At 42.1% G+C, this 26367-nt stretch overlaps 1 protein-coding gene across 10 annotated transcripts in view; it reads right to left on the bottom strand.

Annotated features, from left to right (window-relative positions):
- Positions 1-20781: 20781 nt before the first annotated feature.
- KIAA1217 (KIAA1217 ortholog) overlaps positions 20782-26367 on the bottom strand; it is a 440691-nt gene continuing 435105 nt past the window's right edge. For 8 of the 10 annotated variants that reach the window (XM_040352516.1, XM_040352518.1, XM_040352517.1 and 5 more), the window contains 4 exons: positions 25699-25818; positions 22905-24509; positions 22431-22556; positions 20782-21850 (listed from right to left, as the gene is read on the bottom strand). In XM_040352516.1, the coding sequence (XP_040208450.1) occupies positions 21347-21850; positions 22431-22556; positions 22905-24509; positions 25699-25818 (2355 nt within the window). In that variant the 3' untranslated portion in view covers positions 20782-21346. The remainder of the gene's footprint in view (positions 21851-22430; positions 22557-22904; positions 24510-25698; positions 25819-26367) is intronic. The other 2 variants (XM_040352520.1, XM_040352526.1) reach the window with 2 other exon arrangements.

The raw sequence follows: 26367 nt of genomic DNA, 5'->3' as shown, positions 1-26367 counted from the left end.
TTTCACACAATCCACCCTACCCAATCTGACCCTCAATTCACATCTACAGAGTGGCAGATGTAAACAGACTTTTGTCCGTTTACGCCTGCCTACCTTCAATCCTCAAAAAAAAAAAATAGAAGGGAACTCGTCCCCTTCCATCTGGGCGGATCGGAGGGCCTATAGAGTACATGTGACCTGTCATCCACCTGCTCCCCTCATTGTGGCCCACTTAAGGGACCCTCGCGCTTCAAAAGGTTGGGCACCCCTGATGTATACCGTCAGTGTTAAAAAGAGGCATCATTTAGTAAATGCAGCTCTGGTTGGTGTCCTCAGCAGAAACTCTAATCAGCACAGCTCAAACAGGATCAAGAAGCAAAAAGGTTAGTCCTCAGATTCAGGGTCAAGTCTGTATTTTTCTCTAGATGGGACTTCGGATCTGGACCTCCATCTACAGCAAATATGTCAAACACAAGGCCCGCGGGCTGAATCCAGCTCTCCAGGTTTTTTCATGTGGCCCTTGCACCCTGGGCTTTTTTTTTTTTTTAAACAGAACGTGGCGGAATGTGGCTCTCACTCTCCGCTCTACACTGTTACTTCTGTGTTTACAAGGATAGCTTTCTTCTCTGTGGCTCTCACAGATCTCTGCCTACCCTGCACTTACAGCAGGGATAAGGGACATGCAGATTGCAGGTGCATTGTGGGATCGGGCATCACGTGGTAAGCTGCACTGTGGTTCTTATCTGTGCCCAAATGCCAACCAGTGATCTCCCTGCTAGTGCGAGAGAGTCAGAGCTGCCTTCACTGTGCCACACAGATATGGGGGTGGGGGAATGATGGCTGTGGAGGGAGATGTAGACAGAGGTGGGGGCTAGGGAAGAGTGGAGCAGATGTGGACAGCCTGTCAAAGAGCTGAATGCTGCACCCTGTGCATAACACACCCCTAAACCCTGCACTCTATGTAGCACACTCCTCAACCCCTGCACATGTAAGGAGTGCACCCCTGAGGGTGCAACTCTGTGCATAAGACAGCCCTGATGCTCAACTCTGTACATAACACCCGCCTGGTATTTATTGCCCCTTTAAGATTTTCCCACTATAATGTATTTGTCCACACCCACCAGTTGCGGGGGGGGGGGTTGAGTTGCTGCACCTATTCTCTGGGGGAAAAAGCACTGGATAAAATTATAGTCTTCCAGATACAACCGGCTCTTTCCGGGCAGACATAATGCTGATGAAGCCAGTAATGAAATTGATTTTGGCTCAGGGGGGAGAGCTCTGACAGTTGATTGGAGGGTAGGGGGACACACCCCCTTCACACAGGAACAGAACCGAGGCTGTCAATCAGCTGGAGATCCCTCCCCTGTCACTATTTTTCTCTTGGTGTCAGAAGTGATTCATGCTGATGGCAGAGGAACAAGGCAGCAGACAGAAATTACTTGGTGGTCTTAGTTCAGACAAGTACACACTATAGAGGGATATGCTTTGTTCATATTTCATGTCTGCGGCCAGTAACTGCACACACACACACTACACTGTGGAATGCCAGCTAGCGAAGCTTTAGCCACCATCTATTAGTTCCAGTAAAAATAAATCTAAATCCGGGAGTGCACAGAAGAAGCTTTTCTCAATACTGAAAGTGATAAGGGCCAACTTGTGGTGTCTGCTCATAGGCAGGGCATTTACTTTTCAAAGTTGTATAAGGTCTTCTTAAGAGGATCACTTGTTGTAGTGTTTTTTTATTAAACATGTTTGATGCAGATTATAGATTTAGAAATACACCAGATTTTTTAGAAATGGGTAATTCTTCCAACAAAAACCACTTTAGTGAACATCAAGCCTATGGTGTAAGTGTTAGGGCATTCTTTCTATCCACACAGTTTTGTAGTATTCTTTTGACTTTGTACAGCCTCCTTCCCTTTCAGAAATTGGGATTTAAAGTGTTTTGCACATACCCTTGCAGTCACATTTGAGAACAACCTATGATATTGGTGGTCTCCAAACTGTGGCCCAGGTACCAGATGCGGCTCTTTGCTTGTTTTTTTTTTTCTGGCCCTTGGGGAAATATTTTGATCCACTGATACCAACAATGGGACATAGACCCCCCCCCCTCCCCACGGACACCAATGAAGGGGCACATTTCCTCCCATTGATGCCAAAGATGGGGCACAATTCCTACCACTGACACCAAACACGGGGCACAATTCCTCCCACTGATGCCAAACACGGGGGAAAGATGGAGCACAATTCCTTCCACTGACGCCAAAGATAGAGCACAATTCTTCCCACTGACGCCAAAGATGGAGCACAATTCTTCCCACTGACGCCAAAGATGGAGCACAATTCTTCCCACTGACGCCAAAGATGGAGCACAATTCTTCCCACTGACGCCAAAGATGGAGCACAATTCTTCCCACTGACGCCAAAGATGGAGCACAATTCTTCCCACTGACGCCAAAGATGGAGCACAATTCCTCCCACTGGGGCATTGTTTATTCTGACGTCGGGACCTTTTCTACTCCCAATGGCCACAGTCCGGCCCCCCTAAAGTCTGAAGGACAGTAAAATGGACCATTTTTAAAAAGTTTGAAGACCCCGGTATTATATCTGTGTTATGTGTTCAGTCACACAACACACATGACAAAGTCCAGTTCTCATTACCATACAATGGAGAAGTCAATTCCCAAACCTTTTACCCTTTGTAGGACAGATGGTGTTCTTGTACGACTGTCTGTATTGTGCAGGCAGATATCTAATCAGAGTCAATTATGGCAAGCACAACTTCACAGTCCCTCATAACAGAGAACTAAGTCAATTTTTTTCATTGCTGGAAGTTCCAGAAAAGAGCATCTAAAAAGGTAATCACAATTTTACCTATTTAAAGTGGAACTTCCGCTTATCCGTCTCCCCCCCCCCCCCCCCAGTGCCACAATTCAAGGGGGGGAGGGGAACAACATATACCTGTTTTTGACAGGTACTGTTCCCCCACTTTTGGAGACGGTGCCACCTCTCAGAATTTCAGCTTGCTCCTCCTTCCCCTGCTGCCAGGCTTTGCGCATGCCCAGTAGGGAATCGGCTGTAAAGCCAAAAGGCTTCACTGCCAGGTTCCCTTACCAGTGGCGTCGGCTGCACCTGATAGATCAGCTGGAGTGCTGACATTGCGGGCTCCCTTGACAGGTGCGTGTCCATATATTAAAAGTCAGCAGTTACAGTACTGGGGGGGGGGGGGCGGCCTTATGGGACGTGTAGTTCCACAACAGCTGTAGGGCTGTAGTTTGGCGATCCCCACGCTAAAACAGAAGGGGGATCTATCACCTGTCTGGGCAGATGGGAGGGCCCATAGAGTAGAGTGGGGTGTGTCCGTGTCTGCTCTGCATATGCAAAGTGGACATGGACCTGACATCCGCACATTGTGGCCTGTGACCAGTTACCAAGTCACTTAGGTGGCCCGTGATGAGAACTGAAGTGTAAACTGATATAAGCTGAATCCGTGTGAAAGGACAAGATTTTAAGTTTTAAAATAGTTTTTATTTTGTTTAAACTTTATAAAACTGGTGTTTTGAATGTTTATTATATCCCATTTGTATTCTTAGAAATCATTTAGTACAGGGTGTGCTCAGGAATAAAACTGAGACTGAACGAGCTTCACCTCCCTCAGGAGACATGTTCTGTATGGGGACAATGCTTTCTGGGCTGGTGACATTGCATTAGAGAATTTGTTTCATTAATCGTATATTTCATCTTTTCCTTTAGTGCAAACCGGTCACTTTACTATTTTCTCAGTGACATATTTCCTCCATCTGACTCTTAAACAGTTTACAGGACTAATACCGCGTACACACGACCGTTTTTCGGGTTGTAAAAAATGCTGTTTTTTTATGTCGTTAAAAACGATCGTGTGTGGGCTCCAGAGCATTTTTCACGATCTAAAAAATGGCCAATTAAAAATTTCGAACATGCTCTATTTTTTCACTGCGTTTTTAAGGTTGTAAAAAATGGTCGTGTGTGGACTTTAACGACTTGAAAAAAACACCCATGCTCAGAAGCAAGTTATGAGATGGGAGCGCTCGTTCTGGTAAATCTACCGTTCTTAATGGAGTAAGCACATTCATCACGCAGTAACAGACTGAAAAGCGCGAATCGTCTTTTACTAACACAAAATCAGCTAAAGCAGCACAAAGGGTGGCGCCATCCGCATGGAACTTCCCCTTTATAGTGCCGTCGTACGTATTGTATGTCACCGCACTTTGCTAGAGCATTTTTTTTTTCACGATCGTGTGTAGGCAAGGCTGTTTTAATGATCGGGTTAAAAAAAAAATAGTTTTTTCTAGACCCTTAAAAACTTAATTTTTTACAACCCGAAAAACGGTCGTGTGTACGTGGCATAAGACCAAATCTCTTTTGGCATACAGAGAAACTGACAGACTTTGCAAGGGTGGCACAGCATGCACCAAAGTCCGGTATAAATTCTAGAAAGGTCCATGAATTTGTCGCACGCTGAACCACTTTTAGACCGCAGGAGAGACCCTTTTGCAAACTCTGTTTGCACCAGTCTTTAGGAATTGGTGTATTGTTTTGCAGCATTCTAAGAAAAGCTAAGTAGCAAGTTGTTCAATGCATTTTAATATATGTAAAGATTGGAAAGTTATCTTTTCTATATTCGTGTGGATTTCAGGAACAGGAAAGGAGGGCGAAAGATGTGCACAAATTTACTGTTAGATAAGATAAACAAATCTGGGTGTATAACTTTTGCTATGGCCACAATATGTGTACACAACAACCCCCTCCCCCAAATTGCTGTGCTAGGTTAAGCCAAATGCCTTTTTTTTTTTAAACTACCCCTTCCCCTGCTGTATATGTGAATAAGCCCTAAAAAGCAAGCTACTGTAAATCAAAAGGCATAGGGATCCAGACACTGCCATGGGATTATACCGATGGCATCATGTAAAAATAGTAGTACTAAAAAGAAAAAGGGGCGCCTCTCCCTTCAAAGTTGTCAGCTGTCTGTAAGGCTCTGTTTACACCTATGTGATAGCCCCCTTCATTTCAATAGGCTGCCCTACATAAGAAAATGTGCACAATAGTACTGGATGACCCTTTTTAATAAAATAAATACATTGTGCCCCACTAAAATGCATGTTACCATGTGGCTTGGCTCACACGAATGATGCGTTGGGGTGGCATCAAGAACATAATGGCACCACCATGCGCCTGTACAATGAATATTGTGTGATTTTGTGTTGCAGGAACACTTATGATTTGGCAACCTCGCCAAGCAGGTCCGGCTATACACTGATCATTTGACTGCTGTGAGCCCACCCTTTTATAGTAAGGGGCTGGGTTATCCATTCCTTTATAGAATTTCAAATAGAGAAGTAGGGAATGGGAGTTTTTTTGGTGCATATTGTTTAAATTAGAGACAAATATATAAAACACATTTTTATTTTATATAAACATAAAGTCACATATTAAAAACAACACAAACAGTTTCATACGGTCGTTGTACAAAAAGTATCGGCTCCTTTTTATATTTTTGGCTCTTGTGACTCAGCTGAGCAGAGGTAAGGCTAGACGTGTTCTAGATTGTTTCTTATTTCTGACAGTCAGCTTACAAATTTTCAGACAAAAGCTTAGTTTGCAACCTTCAAGAATCCTGGGAATTTGCCAGAAAGCCGAACTTCATCCCAAAGTGTTAGGTGTGTAAATCCATCCTTGGTGATTGTCTTCAGAAAAAGTACAGTTGGAACGTTCCACCATCATTGACCATTTTTTTGTACCATTGTTGAATTTTGTCATCACAACATTTGTGTGCAAATCCATAACTTCAAGTGATCTACAACAACTTGAACACTCTAAAGATTTGTACAGTAATGCGCATACTTTCATGATCCCTCATTGACGCCATTTTTTTTTTATAGCGTGCAAGTCTGCAAACTCCATGTTGTTGCCCTACATCACCCGGATCCTTAACCACACAACGATATACATCCACACAATGGCTCAGCTGGGCATATGGGCGTACAGGTCTACTTTAAAATGCGGCATTTTGGGCACACCGCTGCGAGCTCCATGAGTCTGACTGCGGGTCCCACGGACTCGATGTCCACGGGGATACCCGCGATCGTCTAACGGAGAGGAAGAATGGGGAAATGCTGATGTAAACAAGCATTTCCCCATTCTTCCTAGTGACAGGACTCTGATCACCGCTCCCTGTAATTGGGATCAGTGTCGTGTCACACGTAGCCACGCCCCCACAGTTAGAACACACTTAACCCCTTCACTGCCTGTGTAATTTTTACAGTAATCGGTGCATTTTTGTAGCACTGATCGCTGTATCAATGACAATGGTCCCAAAATGGCGTCAAAAATGTACGATGTGTCCGCCATAATGTCGCAGTCCCGATAAAAAAAAAACGCTGATCGCCGCTATTACTGGTAAAAAAATATATATATATATATATATTTTTTTTATATAAAAATGCCATAGAACTATGCCCTATTTTGTAGACGCTATAACTTTTGCGCAAACCATTCAATAAACACTTATTGCAATATTTTTATTTTTACCAAAAATATGTAGAAGAATACTTATCGGCCTAAACTGAGGACAATTTTTTTTTTATATATTTTTGGGGGATATTTATTTTAGCAAAAAGTAAAAAATATTGCTGATTTTTTTTTTCAAAATTGTCGCTCTATTTTTGTTTATAGTGCAAAAAATAAAAACCGCAGAGGTGATCAAATACCACCAAAAGAAAGCTCTAGTTGTGGTAAAAAAAGGGACGTAAATTTTGTTTGGGAGCCACGTCGCACGACTGCGCAATTGTCAGTTAAAGCGACGCAGTGCTGAATTGCAAAAAGTGCTCTGGTCTTTGGGCAGCCAAATGGTCCGGGGCTGAAGTACCATGCTTCTCACTTTGAACTCCCATCCTGTAAACTATTTCAGGTATACTTTTCTTCTTGCTTACAATGAGGGAAAAAAGTATTTGATCCCCTGCTGATTTATACATTTGCCCACTGACAAAGATGATCAGCCTATAATTTTAATGGTAGGTTTATTTTAACAGTGAGAGACAGAATAACAATAAAAATATCCAGACGCATTTAAAAAAAAGTTATAAATTGATTTGCATTTTAATGAGTGAAAATGGAAAATTGTATCAAATACTTACCGTAATTTTCCTTTCCTGACGCCAAACCATGGCAGCATACTAGTGATAGAGCTCCGCCTCTTCACCACTCCCTCAGGACCAGTGAATAGCATAAATTAAGGCATGGTTAGCCGCCACCCTATTCTTTGTAACAAGCCACATACCGAACGCACATGGGTGGGCTTATATGCTGCCATGGTTTGGCGTCAGGAAAGGAAAATTACGGTAAGTATTTGATACCATTTTCCATACGCCAACATGGCAGAATACTAGTGATAAATAACTAGCTGACAGGGTGGGATCTACTTGTCCAAACAATCTTCTAATTAGGATGAGACAGAGGACTGAATAGTCCTTCCTACAAAGTTCCCTGATGACAGGGCCCCCAGTTCTATTCTGTCAAGTTTGAGTAGGAATGTTGGGAAGACCACTATACCCCTCTACAGATGGGCACCATAGATTCTTTTGAATGTGTTGCCTATGAGGCTTCAACTGCTCTGGTAGAGTGCTCCGCCATCGCTGACTGAGGCTCGCGACCCCTAGTCCTATATGTACAACCAAGCCTGCTAGGGTCCAGGCAGTAACCCCTTTCCCTTGATTCCCAGCTGGAATGACAAACGGTTTATTTAGATGACGTGAAAGGCACAATTGTGGACAGATACTACTTTAAAGTTATGAAAATGATCAGTTTGTGAGACTTTCCTGTGTGATGTTCTGGAAAGTTAGGCAATGTCCAGCTGTCTGTTAAATAGCAGGCTGTTGCTATGTTTGTGGCAAGATGATCTAAAAGACCAACTCTGCTCCTTCTGGAAAGAAAAGAATATATATATTCAAGCTCTTGGAGCTTCTAAGTAAAAACAATATATATATATATATATATATATATATATATATATATATATATATATATATATATATATATATATATATTGTTTTTACTTAGAAGCTCCAAGAGCTTGAATCTCCGATAACCTTCTGCCTTAAGTTCTTGCAATTGATACTGCCTTAAGTGATGGCCTGAACCGAACACTGCTCTGTTGGAACGAACGGTTGAACTGATATGAAAACCAGCAACTTCAATATATCTTTTCCTTGGTGACCTACTCTCCAAAAAATCAAAAGTTGTGCAAACTAAAGGATTATTGGCCCATTTAAATGTGTTATTGCCAATACAGCCAACGCTTGTGAGCTATGTGAGGATAGGCTAAGTCCTGGAGGAAGTATAGAACAGCTGGCACTGAAAGGGCAGTAGGATGAATGTCTCGCTCTACCAAGAAAAAGCAAACTTGTTCCAGAATTAGGCCTAGATGTTGTAAGTAGAATGTCTTCTCGCACTCAACAAAGTAAAGATCACTCTGGAGTGAAACTGGAGCAACAGGAGTCGCCCTTTAGTACCCCTGCTTACAGCCCCAGTCTGCATAGGTTATGGAGGGGCAATGTCTTCTGTATCCTGAAATGAATGGCGAGGGAAAACCGAGGGCCTCCTGGTCAATATGGAGGACTGGCTATGACAACTATGTTCTCTGTTGACCGCCTCAAGAGGAATCTCATTTACAGGAAATGTTGGGGAAAAAAATATATAGGTTAGATTGCAGTCCCATGGAGAGACCAGAGCATCTGCCCCCTGCGCCTTGGGGTGCGGAAACAAAGTCAGACATATCCAAGGTTTGCGATTATTGTGGGAAACGAGGAGGTCTGTCTGTGGTAGGCCCCACCTGTGGATCAGGTCAGAGAAGACCTGGGACACAGACCCTCGTTGTGCTCTGGGAAGCTTGTACTTGTTCCAAAAATCCGCCGGGAGGTCTTCGGTCCCAGGCGTTATGGGTTTTATCTCTCTCACTAGCATATTGCCGTGAGTTTCACCCTGGAGATGAATATAGGCAACTACTGCCCTGTTGCTCAACTGCAAGGAGACTGGTCTTCCTTGACTCTGTGTAGTAAGGCCAAAGTTCTAAAAGGGGCTGTTTGAACCCCAGTGTCGTTCAAGATTACCCTCCTTGGCTGGGAATCTCTGCTTGCCTTGACTGAAAGTCCTTCACAGTGCATCTTCCCAAGTGTCTTGTAGACATGATTTGTAGCAATTCTCCAGTGTACAGGTCCTAACGGATCGAGACTTCCTCAAGGACTTTCCATCACTGCGGACCGCTACTCATACTGAGTAACACTGTTATTAACGGTGTTCGATCCTTTTTCCTCCCTTGCAGAATTCTTGAAATTGAAATTTGCGCAGGTGCCCATGCACCACAGGAATCATCTGTATGCATGATGACGTTGTGCCCAGATGACTGAGGCACTGAGAAACCATCAAACAAGCGGAAGTATACTTCCTCAGAATTCTGTTCCTGACTGTCACGACTTCCTCTGATAGAAATAAGAGGAACTAGAGCACCCCCAGGGTACACTAACCATTAGGATGGAGACAGTTGGCTTTGCTTTCCCTCTAAGGTGTGAGAATAGGATAGGCATCCTGACAATCCAGCAACAGCATCCAGCCATGTGGTTGTACTGTTTAATGGACTTCATCTTAAAGATCTCACAGAGGGCCCAGAAGGGTTCGACCTCTTCCGATCTGCTACTGGACATTAGCCAACATCCTCTGCAAACTCCCAACAGGATTGTATAGAAAACCTGCAATCCCTCGAGTCTGAAGTGTTTGTAAGCATTGTAGCATTGTGGTGGGCTTGGCATATCCGTGGGAGAGAAATGGTCTGGAGGAGGAGCAGTGATGAATTTCCCGAAGTGACCATGAGTGCCTGAAACCTTCATCCAAGGACCTGTACCACATGCTGTCCAGAAACACGTAAAGTGTGCCCTCTAGGTCTTACCTTAAGGCTTTGTTTCCACTATTGCAACCCCAAAGCCGCGTGATTTTGCTGCGATTTTTTTTTTGCTGCGATTTTGATGTGACTGGAAACAAAGTGGGACCAAAGTAGTGCAGGGACTATTTTGAAGTCGCTGCTGCTTGAAGTTGCACAGATATAAACGATACTCATTGGAAATCATGGGGGACGACCTGTCATGCGACTTTCCAGTCTCAAGTCGCACTAAAGGAAACTGAGCCCTAGAGTCTGGGCATGCACTTGTGTGACTGATTTTTCCCAGAAGTCTGCATTAAGATACAAGTCAGACTTTTTTGCACCCACTGCTACAAAAATTTAATTTTTGGCAAGATACTTCCAAAAGGAAATCGTGTCTAAAGGGATGCAGACCCTGTCACTCTCCTCAGAGTCCTGCAGGTGCAGCAGCTGCTTTATAATTATTAAACCATTCCCATTAGACTCGCCCAACCCATGGGCTGGTTATTGCTGGCACCTGCAGATGCTACAGTATGTAGGAGCAGGTTGACCCTTAGCTTGTTCAGGGTATACAGTTTTGCCAGCCTGTTTATATGGGCATTTTTCTCTAACTCCTTCCATTCTTTCCCACTTTTGTTTCTAGGAAGCAATACTCAGCCCAGGGTCTCAACCGTATGGCCTCCCTAGCCACCAAAGTGCCAGGATGCTCTTCCAGTGGTTTAAAAAGCAACTATGTGGGACTTCCTGTGCAGCCTCCATATCCTGAGTAGCAGACTGCTGATCTGTATCTGTAATATATGTAGCAAAGACCCAGGCCTCCTTCAGTCTGACAAGAACCTCCAGAGCCATGAGTTGCTGACATCCCTTCACATAGAGTGGGTCGTAAGGTGCAGTGCAGTGCATGGGTGCAGTGCAAAGTAGATTCATGGGCGCCAGACACCTAGGGTGTGCCACCTGTCCAGGATTCACCAGGATAATTTGGGATTTGAATCATGTGTCAGGGCCTCAGTCTGCAAAGAGATGTCATCTCTCCTAAACAGAACTCTGGGAGAGAGGGTTAGGGCCAGGCAGCCGCAACACCAACCCGGCGGACTCCAAGACTTCTACAGAAGGACAGCCACGCAGGTAAAAGCATCCAGCAAGATGCCACATCTGCACTGATAGGAACGCTGTCTCCTATGGCAACAGTCTACAACAGTTTACAATACAAGTGTAACAGTAGCTCCAGGTAATTAAGGTGAGTTCAAAACAGAATCTTGTGCCACTTTTATCAATAATAAAGACATTTGGCATTACCTGTTAGCTGCATACTCCTCCAGGCAGTGTCTACTCACCAGCTTCCTGGGCATAGGTACTGCGCCATAGGCCCTGCAGGACTCTTGCTGGGGCACCGGCTCTGGGGAAGAGGAGCAAAGACGTCTTCCTTGGAAATGTTCTCCTGAGTGGGAGCTCCATCCAGGCTATTCTCCCCTGAAGAACGTCTGCGTTGCCTTGGCCCGGCCCTTTTGAGAGCGTGGGCATGCGGGGCTGAAGCAAATCAAAGCAATCCGCACAAGAGGGCACTCTTTTCCTGAAAACATACCTATACGGTGGTCCCCACCATAGTTGTTGAGGGTCTTTGTATTATGAGCAGTAACTGACTCTTGATCTGTGGAGAAATGGGACGGCCAGCTGAGGCAAGGATAGCTGAGAAGCGACAGAAGGAGCAGGAGTAGACATAGGAGAAAGGATTCCACTTTCCTTTCTGATTTATCTACATACACCTACATCTGTATATACACCTATACAGAAGAAGCTTGTCAATGATCTCAAAGCAGCTGAGACCACAGTCACCAAGAAAACAATTGGTAACACTACGCCACGAAGGACTGAAATCCTGCAGCGCCCGCAAGGCCCCCCTGCTCAAGAAAGCACATGTACAGGCCGGCTGAAGTTTGATAATGAACATCTGAATGATTCAGAGGAGAACTGGGTGAAAGTGTTTTGGTCAGATGACACCAAAATCAAGCTCTTTGGCATCAACTTGCCGTGTTTGGTGGAGGCTGAATGCTGCCTATGACCCCAAGAACACCATCCCCACCGTCAAACATGGAGGTGGAGACATTATGCTTTGGGGGTGTTTTTCTGCTAAGGGGACATGACAACTTCACCAAATCAAAGGGACGATGGATGGGGCCATGTACCTTCAAATCTTGGGTGAGAACCTCCTTCCCTCAGCCAGGGCATTGAAAATGTGTCATGGATGGGTATTCCAGCATGACAATGACCCAAAACACTCAGCCAAGTCAACAAAGCAAGGGCTCAAGAAGAAGCACATTAAGGTCCTGGAGTGGTGTAGCCAGTCTCCAGACCTTAATCCCATAGAAAATATGAAGGTTTGAGTTACCAAACGTCAGCCTCAAAACCTTAATGACTTGGAGAGGATCTGCAAAGAGGAGTGGGACAAAATCCCTCCTGAGATGTGTGCAAACCTGGTGCCCAACTACAAGAAACGTCTTACCTCTGTGATTGCCAACAAGGGTTTTGCCACCAAGTACTAAGTCATATTTTGCAAAGGGGTAAAATAGTTATTTCACTTATTAAAATGCAAATAGATTTATAACTTTTTTGAAATGTGTGTTGCTGGATATTTTTGTTGTTTTTCTGTCTCTCTCTGTTCAAATAAACCTACCATTAAAATTATAAACTGATCATTTATTTGTCAGTGGGCAAACGTACAAATACAGCAGGGGATCAAATACTTTTTAAATTCACTGTATACAGCAGACGCTCCTACTGCAGACCTAACTCCAATTTCAGCCACGGTGTAGCAATGCAGTATAAAAACAACTTGTACATAAACACACTTGCTCAATTAAAATGCCATATTACGTTAAAAAAAAAGGAATAAATCAGCAGCAGACCCAATGATAAATCCAGCTACTACATTCATTTGATGTTTAGAGAGGAGCAGCTGCTCTGGGACGTGTGCATGGAAATGACAGTTTAGTGGGAATGAGTGCTTCACTTGCCCCATTCACATCTGAGTGTAGCAGAAACGCATATTTCTGCCCACAAAAATGCACTGAAATATGCAACATGCTTACGGTGATATTATTTTAAATGAATTTTTAGACTCAGATAAAATACTGGCTGGTTAGCACAGGATATGGGGTGCTGGGATGTAGGGGGGGGGGGGGCGGCTATGTGGGAAATTGAGATTTGACTGATGGGGACGTGGACTGTGTCGGTACAAATGTATCTAATGTTTTTCCTTGGTTCTTGTTTCATGTAAATGCTTTTGGTGGGGTACCTATTTTCTGATGTATGGATGTGCTGCGCCACGTCGAATATGGGTAATGTTTTTGTGCTGGAGCTCTTTACTTGTACTGTCATTTTGGTTCAATAAAAACCTTTTGTTTGAGATATTATCTTAAATGGCACCCCAGATACGGGTAGTAGTTCGTCTGTTGTATGAAAAATGTGCCAAAGAAGCGCACATACCAACCTGCTCATCGATGCGTGCTTTGTGACATGGAAAACACACGGCTGCTGCTACTCGCATTTGGGGTGCAACGTTAAAACGCTGCTCAGATGCAAACGTAGCCTCAAGACATATTTCAAATGCTGTAGAATCCAGTAATACCCATTGCTGTCTCATATTATAGGATGATAAATATTTCTCTACTGCAGATTGTCAGAACTGAATACATTTCTAGGAAGGAATCCTCCAAATTTGTGCCTGAAAGTCAGAAGTTGACATTTGGGTAATTTTGTGAAATTCTGTACATTGGCCACTAGGTGTCACTACAACATAGCAAAACAGCTCTGAATGGCTGCAAGCATTTTACAAAGCGACTCCAGCAAAATAATTCATAAAATGGGTTTATAGACTCCTAAATGTTTCCATTGCACCCAATGTTCCCTCATTCTCTATAACTGCCTCTTAGCCAAACGTATTAGCTTTCAAAAGAGTTTATGCTGCTCTTAAAGCTGAAGTCCAAACAATGAGCTACAAATACCACCAAAATACTATGTACAGTATTACCTGTCATTTGCATTTCGGCCAAGAGACCGCCACCAGCCCAGTAACTTGACCTTTTAACAAACTTTTTTTGCAGATTCCTACCTTTTTTTATTCTGAAGAAATATATGTTTGTTTGTGTCCATGTGCACAGTGAATCTGTATGGGAGTGGCTTCATAATTATTATCAGCTGCTGCACCTGCAGGGCTCAAATGAGAAAAGCTGCTGGGCCTGCATCTCTTTAGACATGATTTCCTATTGGGAGTATCTCACCAAAAATGAAATTTTTGTTGCAGGGGATGCCTGAAATCTGATTTACCCTTTAAGCAACAGAGCTAGGTCAAATCCCCACCCCCAGCCTAATGCTAGGTACACACGTTCAGTTACATAGTTGGGTTGAAAAAAGACACAAGTTCATCTAGTTCAACCATAAAAATAAATAAATGAAAAATAATATCATACAATCCCATATACCCACAGTTGATCGAAAAACCCCAGCAGAGCATGATCCAATTTGCTACAGCAGGGGAAAGAATTCCTTTGTGATCCCCCAAGAGGCAATCAGATTTTCCCTGGATCAAGTCTACCTATAAATGTTAGTACCCAGTTATATTCTGTACATTTAGGAAAGTATCCAGGCCTTTTCTAAAGCATTCTACTGAGCTGGCCAGAACCACCTCTGGAGGGAGTCTGTTCCACAGTTTCACAGCTCTTAAGCCCCATACACACTATCAGTTTTCCTGATGGTTTTCTCTTCAGGTTTACCAAAACCATGTAGTACAAGGACCTGCCTGATTGCATTCAAATTGAAACGCTTAAGGTTTGACCTCATATTCGATGGTTTTGGTAAACCTGAAGAGAAAACCATCAGGAAAACTGATAGTGTGTATGGGGCTTTACTGTGAAGAAACCTTTCCGTATTTGGAGATGAAATCTCTTTTCCTCTAGACGTAAAGAGTGCCCCCTTGTCCTCAGTGTTGACCATAAAGTGAATAACTCAACACCAAGTTCACTATATGGACCCCTTATATATTTGTACATGTTGATCATATCCCCCCTTATTCTCCTCTTCTCAAGAGAGAATAAATTCAGTTCCTCTAATCTTTCCTCATAGCTGAGCTCCTCCATGCCTCTTATCAGTTTGGTTGCCCTTCTCTGCACTTTCTCCAGTTCCCTGATATCCTTTTTGTGAACTGGTGCCCAAAACTGAACTACACATTCCAGAGGTCTTACTAATGATTTGTACAGGGGCAAAATTATATCTCTCTCTCTCTCTGGAGTCCCTACCTCTCTTAATATAAAAAAGGATTTTGCTCGCTTTGGAAACCGCAGCTTGGCATTGCATGTTATTATTGAGTTTATGATCTACCAACACCCCCAGATCCTTCTCCACTACAGATCCCCCCAGTATTACTCCCCCTAGTATGTATGATGCATGCATATTCTTGGCCCCCAAGTGCATAACTTTACATTTATCAATATTAAACCTCATCTGCCACAAAGTCGCCCAATTAAACCATGCAATGAGGTCAGCTTGTAAGTTGGAGGCATCCTGTAAAGACTTTATTCCACTGCATAGGTCGGTGTCATCTGCAAAGACTGAAATTGTACTTTTAATCCCAGACTCTATATCATTTATAAAGATACTAAAAAGTAAGAGTCCCGAATGTTTGAGTCCCAGCTTGAGAGGTTGCTTTACTCACTAAGCAATGTTAGTGCAGTGATCTCTCCCCCTGTGCCATTGTGTTCTGAAAATGGCAGCAAAGGTGTCAAGTGCACACCCCCACCCACCAAATAGCCAACAGTACAAACAAATGGCAGCTGCCCCACCCATAACAGGCCTTAACAGCAAGGAGCACATGGAAGGGTGACGCATGTCAAACAAAAACAAAACAATTCCTAGCTCAACTTACCAGCTAACCAAATTCTCCTGCCCAACAGTTCACATTAGATACAGGGGATTAGTTTGCACACATTTGCAAATATATGCGTAAGCTGCAGAAGCCGTGACAGGGCATCCCAGTATTATCTGCAGTCCTAACGCTCTACATTTTATTTTATTTTTTAATAGAGGCACTTTTGCTGCCATTGTGCTCTTGCTGGGTGTCCAGTCCCCCCTGTGACTTTTAAGGAGGGGTGGGCTCCCTCTAGGCACACCCAGGGGAGAGCTGGGCCAGGGGGCAGGGTGGCAATTGCCTCCCGGGCCGCCCTGACTTATGTTCAAAATGGCTGGCAGGCGCAGCCCGCTACCATTTTTTTTATTCTGGTCTAGGAAGTTGGGCCGGGGGCATGGCCACGGCGGCCGACCGCTAACTGTTGCAACCCATAGCTGACCCCCCCCCCCATACACCCCATGTAACCTGCCCCAATGATCAGGCTGAATTGATGGGCACTGGAGTTGGCTGCACTGGTGAGGCTGCATTGAAAAACCAGATGGGTCATAGATGGTGAGCTGATTTGGCGGTTCAATGGCCACCTGACTGAACTTGCCCCCCAGGCCTAAGGCTGCCAGCCCTCCCCTGGGCACACCTGCCCTCAATCTATCTATTATTACATACGTGCTCCTAATATGGAGGCTCTGAAAATGTATTGAATTTATAGAATGTGGGGGCACCCGGCAGGAGGGAGGGACCCGAGAAGAGAAGGATCAGGGCTACTCCATGCAAAACCAACTGCACAGAGCAGGTAAGTATGACATGTTTGTTATTTAAAAAAACTTTAATATCAGCATCTCTAATAAAGAATAACGTTTTGGATGAATGAAGCATTGATGGTCAGTCTGAAATTCTGAAGTTAATAAGTGTCCCCCCCCCCCCCCCCCTTACTTGGTCTGAATTCCATGTTTATTTTTTTACATTTACAGGTCTCTTGAGCCGTAAAATAAAATACACAACATACCGACAGCATGCATCACTTTATTTTATTTATTTTTTCTGAAAAGTGATCTCTGCTTTTTTTTTTTTTTATAGATATTTGTTACAGTAGTTATACAAATTCATTAATTTACAAAATCTGTGCAAACTCTTTCTTTCCAGGCTGCCACTGTGTGAAAGCATGCATAACTGAAGAGGGGGGCGGGAAGCAGCACGCATATATAGCGCCTGCAATGGCACACACCCGCTGCTTACCGCCGCCGTAAATCTTTAGCACATCTCTGTATGTAGAAATATAGCATATGTATTATTTACACACTGTTATAAGACTAGAACTGGCTTGATGTGTAAAAACTGAAGAGGAAGTGACTGCTTGCAACCAACCAGGATGCTGCTGAAATGCTTGCAACTTCCAACATATTTTTTTTTTCTAATGCCCAATTTTTACACATAAGCCCAATGAGTTTTAATGTTTTTTAACCCAGAGTAAGGGCAATGGTAGACAGTCACTCTGAAAAAAAAAAAAAGTATCAGAATCAAGAAATGGGTCATTCTACCAATGACAGATGAATTTGACATATATTGGGTTTTTAAGTATAACCAAACGGCTGTGCCTTGGTGCTATTTAGGTGTGACCTTAAAGGGAATCCACTATCAAAAATAGATGAAACATAGTATCATTCTAAATTTCAGTTCAGAAAGCCATTTTATAAAATAAAGATTTTTTAAATCCTGGCTAGTAATACTAATTAGAAGGCGGAGGAGAGTCGTTTAATTCCCTCCTCTCCGAATTCACCTGGATTATCAGATGTGACAAGCATAGTTTAGTGCTAGTGTTACAAGCATAGTGTTAGGACTCATTACAGCAGCCATTTTGGGGCCACGAGTGGCCCATTCACTTCCCATTTGAGCCATTCAAGGGTTTGCAAATTTAAACTGAAGTGTTTGGCATCTGACAAAAGCTACACTTCTGTGCAACTCAATGCTTCAGGAAATCTTTTAGCCCAGGTTAATACTGGGCTGTGGGAATGAAGCCATGCGAGTTCAGCTGAACTCACACTTGTCAGTCCCGATTTCGGCCTGGATTTCAGAGACATCTGTGCAGGTTTCTGCACAGATGTCAATGTAAATCGCGGCCCGAAATCGCAAAAAGTAGTACAGAAACTACTTTTTGAAATCAGTGCAGCACCGCAGATGTGGCGTTGCACCGATTAGGACGGTGCCATTGCCGGCAAATGCCGCCGATTTGACATGCGAATGTCAAATTGCATGTCGAAATGCACCAGTGTGGACCAGGGCTTAAGGTCTCTTTCTTTGGTTCTTTGGGATATAATGTTGCAACTCGGTGATGATACTATATTGTCATCTACTAAAGCTCTATCATCTTTTTCTGGAATTGGACAACGGTGACCCACAGTAGACCAATTTGGGGTTGATTTACGAAAGGCTGTTCATTTTGCAAAGGAATTTTCCATTAGCTTTGTGAATGATGTGAAGCTCTGCTGAATCCCATTGTCCAACCATGTGCAAGCAGAAAACACAATTTTTTTAATTTTTTTTTTATCCTTACACATGATATCCTTTGCAAAGTGAATTTTACCACATTCACTAAGATAAGGATACATTCCCTTAGAAAGTGAACAGCCTACTTCAATAAATCAACTCCATTGTGTCTTCTTGAAGAATAATTCCACTCAAATCAGCCCACTGCTTCATTTGAGTTTGACAAACCTGAATGGAGGGTGCAAGACACAGAAATGCTGTATATAGTGGGAGCTCTAGTGTATTCTCCATAGCAATATATGAAGCGATGAGATGTGCACGACTGAAAAATCTGTTTTGTTTCAGATTCCTTAGTTAAGTTAATCATTTCGTTTGGTCAAATTCATGATCTCAGAACAATTCATTTTCAGAATTAGTTTTGTATATTTGGGTTTGTTTTGTAAATTCGTTGTTCCAAAACTATTCATATTTCAGGAGATTGGCTATATTTGTTTTAATGTGAGATTACTTATGGACTCTGTTTGGGTTTGGATGGAGGTGAATCCATCAGAAACTCCAAATCCTAGAATAATGAATAGTAAAAAAATAATTTCAGATTTGTTTATTATGTTGTGATTCTGAGATTCTGAAGGATCTACCTCCATCCAACCAAAACACAATTAGCCAGATTCAGAGAGACTTACGATGGCGTATCAGTAGATACGGCGTTGTAAGTCCGAATGTGCGCCGTCGTATCTTTAAGCGTATTCTGGAAACCAGATACGCCTGAATTTTTCCAAGATACGACCGACGTAAGTCTCCTACGCCGTCGTATCTTGGGTGCATATTTGCGCTGGTCGAAAGGGGCGCTTCTGTAGATTTACGAGATGAATATGTAAATGAGCTAGATACGCCGATTCACGAACGTACTTGCGCCCGTCGCTGTAATCTACGTCGTTTACGTAAGGCGTTTTTCTGGTGTAAAGTTAAACCACCAAAAAGCTGGTCTAAGTCGTTTAGGGTATGGACGTCGGAAGTGCCGTCGGATTTTACGTTGTTTACGTAAGTCGTACGTGAATGGGGCTGGGCGTAAGTGAAGTTTCACATCGTACGCATTGTGACGTCGTATCGTAGGGAGTATTTGCGACGTGATTCTGAGCTTGCGCGCGCATGCGCCGTTCGTTCGGCCATGCATTCACATGGGGTCACGATTCATTTCAATACAACACGCCCACTACCAGCCTACTTTAAATTATGCGGGCTTACGCCGGCCCATTTACGCTACGCCGACGTAACTTAGGGAGCAAGTGCTTTGTGAATACTGTACTTGCCTCTCTATGTTACATTGGCATAGCGCATATGAGATGTGCTACGCCCACTTAAACATACGCCGCTCTACGTGAATCTGGCTAAATATGTTGGAATCACCATCTTATTTGGCTTTTATACCTTACTGTACTTATTGCACTATGATTCAATTTCATATGTAGTGCATTTTTTTATAATAATGAAAAACGTTAATGCAACATAAAAACAAAATGGATCAGAATCAATCCAGATCATTCGGTATGTTGTTACTTTATTGTGAATGCTTTAAACATTAACAAAAGGTCCAAACTATTGAATCATATCATCCGAATCATGTTTCCTTATAACTTATTTTGCATTAGATTAAATTTTTACTATTGTGATTCCAAGATTCGTATAAATCCCAGTAAAGAAAATTTTGTCTGAATTTCAACTCATTACTAAATTGCAGTAATTGCCCATATCTAAAGAAAGGTAACTTGCCTGAAAAGCCAAACTTGACCGGTTGATGGTGCTGTTGTTGGAAGAGGTTTCCCAAGAGGGCAGTAAATACAGCTAATCCATTATTATGATTGATAGATACACATTTTTTTTTTTTTATGAAATGTGAGAACATTTTTTATGTACAGTACATTAAAATTTTGAAAAAAAACTGACCTTCTTTTACAGGTATACTGTGTTTTTTAGTTTATTCAGCCTGACATTATTATATATATATATATATATATATATATATATATATATATATATATATATATATATATATATATATATATATATATATATATATATATATATAAAATAAGTTAAATAAAGACAATTTGTAAAAAGAAAGGTTTCATGAAGCTTTCCTTTAGCTCAGTGGGTATCAATGTGTGAGTGCCCACCTCTGTTCATATGCAGAACCACTGTATTACTGCACGGGGGGGTCACCCCAAAGAGGTTTCGAGTTTTCTTGTAAATTCCTTTTCAATGCAACATATTTTTGATGAGAGATTCCCCTTAAGCAAAGTTCACTCTGATCGGCTCCACCCATTGTAGAGTGACCTGGCAGGAGCCTTAAGACACGTTAGCTTTGTAAGAAAATATATTGGCAAAAAAATAAAAGCAACAAAGATGTCTAGTTGACAAAAATAGAAATCTGTAGTCAAAGCCAGCATGATGTAAAATAAAGAATAAAACTTTGTGCTAGATTTTTTTTTTTTATCTCTGGCAGGTTCCATAATGAAAAATAGTCTATACAAAATATTTTGCATCCACACTAAGTTCCTTTTAGTTTAAATTTTTTCCAGCCTTCCTAGTTTACACACACACACACACATGCGAACTTACAGTATTAGAATATATACAATCACACACACAGACTTTCAATTTACATAAAAACAAGAAGGTCAATTTAAGAGAGCTTAAGGAGAGGAACGAATCAAGTATTGCCAATAGCAGCCATTACTTTGGAAAATGAGAACTATCATTTGCTTAGGTGCTCCCATATTCCAACCGAAACTATGGTATCTGCAACTTGACTAATTGATATTGGCAACTCGCGTTCCTTACCCCAGATCTTATAAATCAGCCCTAAAGACCAATAAAACAAGAGCAATGTTATAATTACAACAGCAACAGGGTCAACAAGAATTTATAGGCCTGCTATGTACAAAGACAGGAACAGTAAGTTTTGAGAGACTGAAGAAGGTGTGATTGCACGCGAAGACGCAACCGTGGCACATCCAGTGATAGTGGCGGGTTAGCACGAGTTATGAGGCCTCCTTGGGAGTGGTGATCTTGCTGGAAATTCCGTTCTGTGACTTGTAGCTGGTGAAGCTAGGCGTGTGAATGGTACGGATGCTCTTCATACCTTGAGTCAGTGAAGTGGGAGAGACAGAAGTAGAGGGAGAGGCAGCAGCAGAGGAGGAGGAAGCAGTAGCAGCAGGAGATGGCCTGCCGTTCGCATTCTGCGGTGAAAATGAGAGATGGTGACCTTTACCTGCATAAGAAGGACTCTGCAGCTTTGAAGTGCCATTATGAACAGGACGGATAAGGGAAGAAGAGTTAATAGCACGACTGGACTGAGTGTTAGAGCTGGTTACTGGGATGTGAGATTTCACCAAAGGGTTATGGGAGTTAGGGGTGTCAATACACTGAGCGGGAACAGAGCTGCTTTTTCCAGTGTTAAGGGAAAGAGCTGGAATCTTAGAAGTAGATAAAGTAGGGGAAGCAGCCTTAACATCCCCACCAGCTTTCTTAGTACCTCCGTTAGCCTGCAAATAAAGATGTCAGGGAGACAAGTCGGTCAAAACGTTGAACAATGAAAACACCAACACGGGCACAGGTGACAAACCCCCAAATAGTTAAAAGTATTTGCTGAAGTTCACTGGACCTGGCAGAATCCACAGAGCACAGAAAGGTTTATAGAACGGGAAAGGTGAAGAGGCGTGCGGTAACAGTCACTTAGAGCACGGTGCGCTGCATGGGTCATGCCGTGTGATTAGAATGGGAGTGAAATAGCAAGCTGTTAATGGAGTGCATTGAACATACATATGGTTAGTGCTCGGTGTCGTCAAGTGCGCTCTGATGTCTACCCATGTTTTACCACAATAAGCCGCGTTCCTTTCATCTTAGCTGTGAGTCTTGAAGTGGAACAAAGCAGGAGGGTGTTTTATTGCAGGCATGCAGAGATGGCGACAGGGAGGCAAAAAAATACTATAGGATTTTTTCATGCCACCAGATCCAGATATTTTAACTAAAAACAAGCGTGAAAGTACGACATCCTTTATTTTGGCTACAATTAGTCAATTACTTGGCTTGTCCTTCCAAAGTTTTGCTCTAAGGTAAAACTACCTGTCTGTACTGTCGTTGTGGCTCCTGAAGCTTTGGCTGTTTGCTAGTTTTTTCCGGGGTTCCTTGTCTACTTTTAGAAGACATTGGTATTGGCATTCGGCTGGTTTGTGGAGCTCCATTTGAACCCTACAGGGACAGCCAATGGGAGAGAGAGACAGAGATAACACATGAATCATACAAGAGAAGTGACTTCACTGAGAGTTCACACGACATGCTCCACCAAAATCAAACGAACCTTTAGCCATGCAGAGGTTACTGTCAAAAATAAAATATGTAAATGATTCTTAGGGAGGATACAAAAACAGGTTGAGACAAGCAGTTTTTGCTCTTCATTTGCCCATCACCAAGTAATCAAACATATTAAACTAAAAGTTTGTTAGGCACCTACAGGAAAAGCCAACCACCAGAACCACAGTCAAATGATTAGGCACCGCTGGAACACACTCAGGACTTTGGCTTTTTATGCACAGATACCTTACGTGCTGAAATGGGTAGGGATGATGGAGACTCTATGACAAGTTTTGTTTCCTCCACAAGCACATGTTCTTTAGCCAAGACAGGAGATTGGGAGAATGTTTTGGTTTCTTTTATTTCAGTAATATCAGACCCTGGCCTTGGCGTCATTTCACTCATCGTGCTTTCCAGCTGCTTGATGGTTTGCTCAAGACTATCTAAAGTTCTGTAAGTGTTTTGCCTGATTTCATCTGTTCTGGACACTTGATCTGATTCTGCAAGGCTGTGGACCTCTAGCTTTTCAAGTGCAGGGTTTGTATTTTCCTCTTTGCTACTGGATCTTGCAATTTCAAACCTTTTTGCTTCTTTGTGTTGCTTTACTGTTCCATCAAGCTCTTCTTCGTCCTCATATACTACCACCTGCAAAGTTTTTTTGCCAGTCTTCGTCCCAGTACGTATGGCTTGGGTCAAAGCTGCCAGCTGCTTTTTAGGGAATTTGAACTTGAATTTCTTTTTTACATCTTGTCTCTGACCAAACTGATAATCAGAGACATCAGACCGGTCTTCATCTGTGAGTATTGTCTGAGAGGTGCCATCATTGAACATAGTCTGTTTCATCTCTGCTAGAGAAGGATAGTTAAATCTGTATCTGCTCTGATCCTTGACATTTTCTGTAGTAGTTTTTGTTTTATTTAAGTCAACCTTGTGCTGTGGTGCAGGTGCATCAGGTTCCTTTTCCTCCTCCTCTTCTTCTTCTTCTTCCTCATCAATCGTTGCCCCTGACATTATTTTTTCTAAATCATCATCGCCTTCCTCAAATATGGTTGAAAGCCTTTTATAAGCAGACCTAATATCCATTGGCTCATCAAATATAATAATGACTGGCTTCTTATCTGTACTCACAACAGGATCTTCTGACCCAGCATTGGTAGAAGTATTCAAGTTAACCTTCTCTACGTTCTCACGATCAAGGTTGACTGTCTGGAACTCGCTTCCCTTTCGGTTTACAATATCTTGGACCTCACCTGTAGACAAGACCTGAACTTCCGTGTTTGTTATCATAAAGGCAATGTTATCTGCTGGAGACTTTGGTTCATTTGGCGACGTGGGGGATATTGCGGGATGATCTGTGTCCTCAGACGGTTGGCTGACAGTCCTCCTTGAGTTCTTCTGTCGTAGTACAACTCTCTGACCTAAATCTAAATAGGGCATTCCCTGTTCTTGCAAAGCTTTGCTAGGTTCCTGGTTCTCTAAAACTTTTTCTACATTAGAAACCTTAACAATTGTTGACCTTGAAGACTCTGTCTTGTGTTCTATTCTTCCATTACCCACTTCTGGAAGTACAGGAGCGCTCAACTGGTTTAAAACCTGATTTTTTGGATAACTAATTATAGTGGTGTGTTCTTCTCCTTTGAGTTCTTTTTGTTCTTCATTGTTTTTATGTTCATCCCTACCTATGAACAGACTGTATGTAGACTGTTCATTAACAACAACTTTGTTTTCCTGCCTATGCTTAGCAGAATCAGGTGCAGAACTTTGAAAGTGAAATCTCCACTTGTCCTCTGTACTTTCAACAAGTTTTGGGCTTTCGGGCCTTAAACTTTCTTTTGAAATAGTGCATGACACCTATGGGAAAATATTACAACGTAAATCGAAAAGTACATTTTCTTGTCAAAGCTCTTTAGAAGCACTAACAAAACCTAACTCCTGCCAAAAATTTGGGGAAGGCATAGTGGGTAAGGTATAGTACCCTTTTCAGGTTTTTATTAAGGCTGTGTCCCCATTAGACAGATTTGTCATCACTTTTTGTGATGAAATATCCCTCTTTTGGGGATATGTGCAGCAAAATATACAAATTTTCACTAAAACTGCTAAATGTTAGAACCTCTGTCTTGTTATTATTACTGTCAGTGACTTCTTGTTCCATTGACAACTACTGCCCTTATTTCTTGTCCTGCTGAAATGAGGACAAGACAAAAATCTCCCCAGTGTGGTCACAGACAGGACTCCAAGAACAGTCAGCTAATTCACGCAGAAATGGAACAATCTGTTTATAATCTACTGTTTTTTTTACTACACAGTCAACCCGCTCGCTATAATTTACTAATACTAATTATAAATATAACTAATTATTACTAATAATTAAAAACCTCTCCCCCTTCACCTGACCCTTCTTGAGTGTACACAACTGTGTGCACATAAGTAATTAATCATTTATATAAAAAAAATTCCAATAGCAAAACAAAAATTACTTCATTATTTTTTTAAACATTCAGCCCGAAATTTAAAAAAGAAAATCATTTCATAGACATATACATGTAAAAAACAGTTAAAGGAAGCATGCAAGCAGGAAAGGCAGAAATATATGTAATATTGAAACGTATTACTGCAGCTTGAATGATAACAAACACAGGGACAGCAGGTACATCGGCAATTGCCAAGAGGCTAGAGCATGAATTGTTCGATGTGGCCAATTCCAATTTGTTTTGGAGGCATATCAACATGTGTCTTAAAAAGATCAGATAAGAGTGTAACTGCACATGGCTGGGTGTGTTTTAATTGTTTTTAGCCTTTAGAATTTATGATTAAATATTAAAGTGTAGAAGAAATACTAACCAACCATCGAACAATCATTTTCTTTTTAGAAAGGCATTTTAAAAGGTATCATTTTTTTTTTAAAGTAACGTTTTTTGAAGGAATGTATTTTATAGCTGACCTCTATAAAGCATTGATTGTTAATGTGGGTAGTTTAGTAATACCGGGTTAGTTAGTATAAGCCAAGAAGGTTAAAGTTAAGCCTTACACACTAAATTACCTTCTTCTCCTTGGGCAGAGCTAAACCTGGTGGTTTGAAATCTCTCTCTTGTGTTTCTGATTTAGGGGGCTCATACTGCACCTTTGAATTAATTTCCACTATCGAACACTTCTGGAAAGCCTAAAAGATGGAAAATGTTATATATAATGAAGGACGGCTCTTTTCTGGAAGCTAGTAGTCTCACTTAGGATGCTGCTTTTTTCATTGATTTCCTGCAAAAAAAGCAGTTTAGTGGGCTAAGTCACTGAAATGTTAAGGAAGCCCTTGGTTCACTGCTATTATATAAATGTGGTCCTGATGTGCCTTTTTTGAAATGTCTTATTAGGTAAAATAATTTCTAACATAGATTCTCAGCACACAATTCTCCATCTTCAGTGTTCCCGCTCTCTATAAGAGCAGTTGGCCTGACTCTTTGTAAATAACTCTTCTCTACAATGGTATTCCTTGTAACTACCCCACCCACCCTAGCAAGGCCTCTCCAGGAAAACAATGAATAGCAGTGAAATACACTAAAGCCATGTACACACGATCGGATTTCTGATGGAATAAAATCCGATGGATTTTTTAGTCAGAATTCCGATGAAGCTGACTTTCATCAGTCTTGCATACACACTATCAGACTAAATTCCGACTGTGCCAAAAACGCTGTGACGTAAAACACTACGAGGA

Source organism: Rana temporaria, chromosome 5 (genome assembly GCF_905171775.1).
Source record: "Rana temporaria chromosome 5, aRanTem1.1, whole genome shotgun sequence".
In the NCBI taxonomy this organism is placed as follows: Eukaryota; Metazoa; Chordata; class Amphibia; order Anura; family Ranidae; genus Rana; species Rana temporaria.
This window is presented reverse-complemented; position numbering and strand designations above follow the sequence as displayed.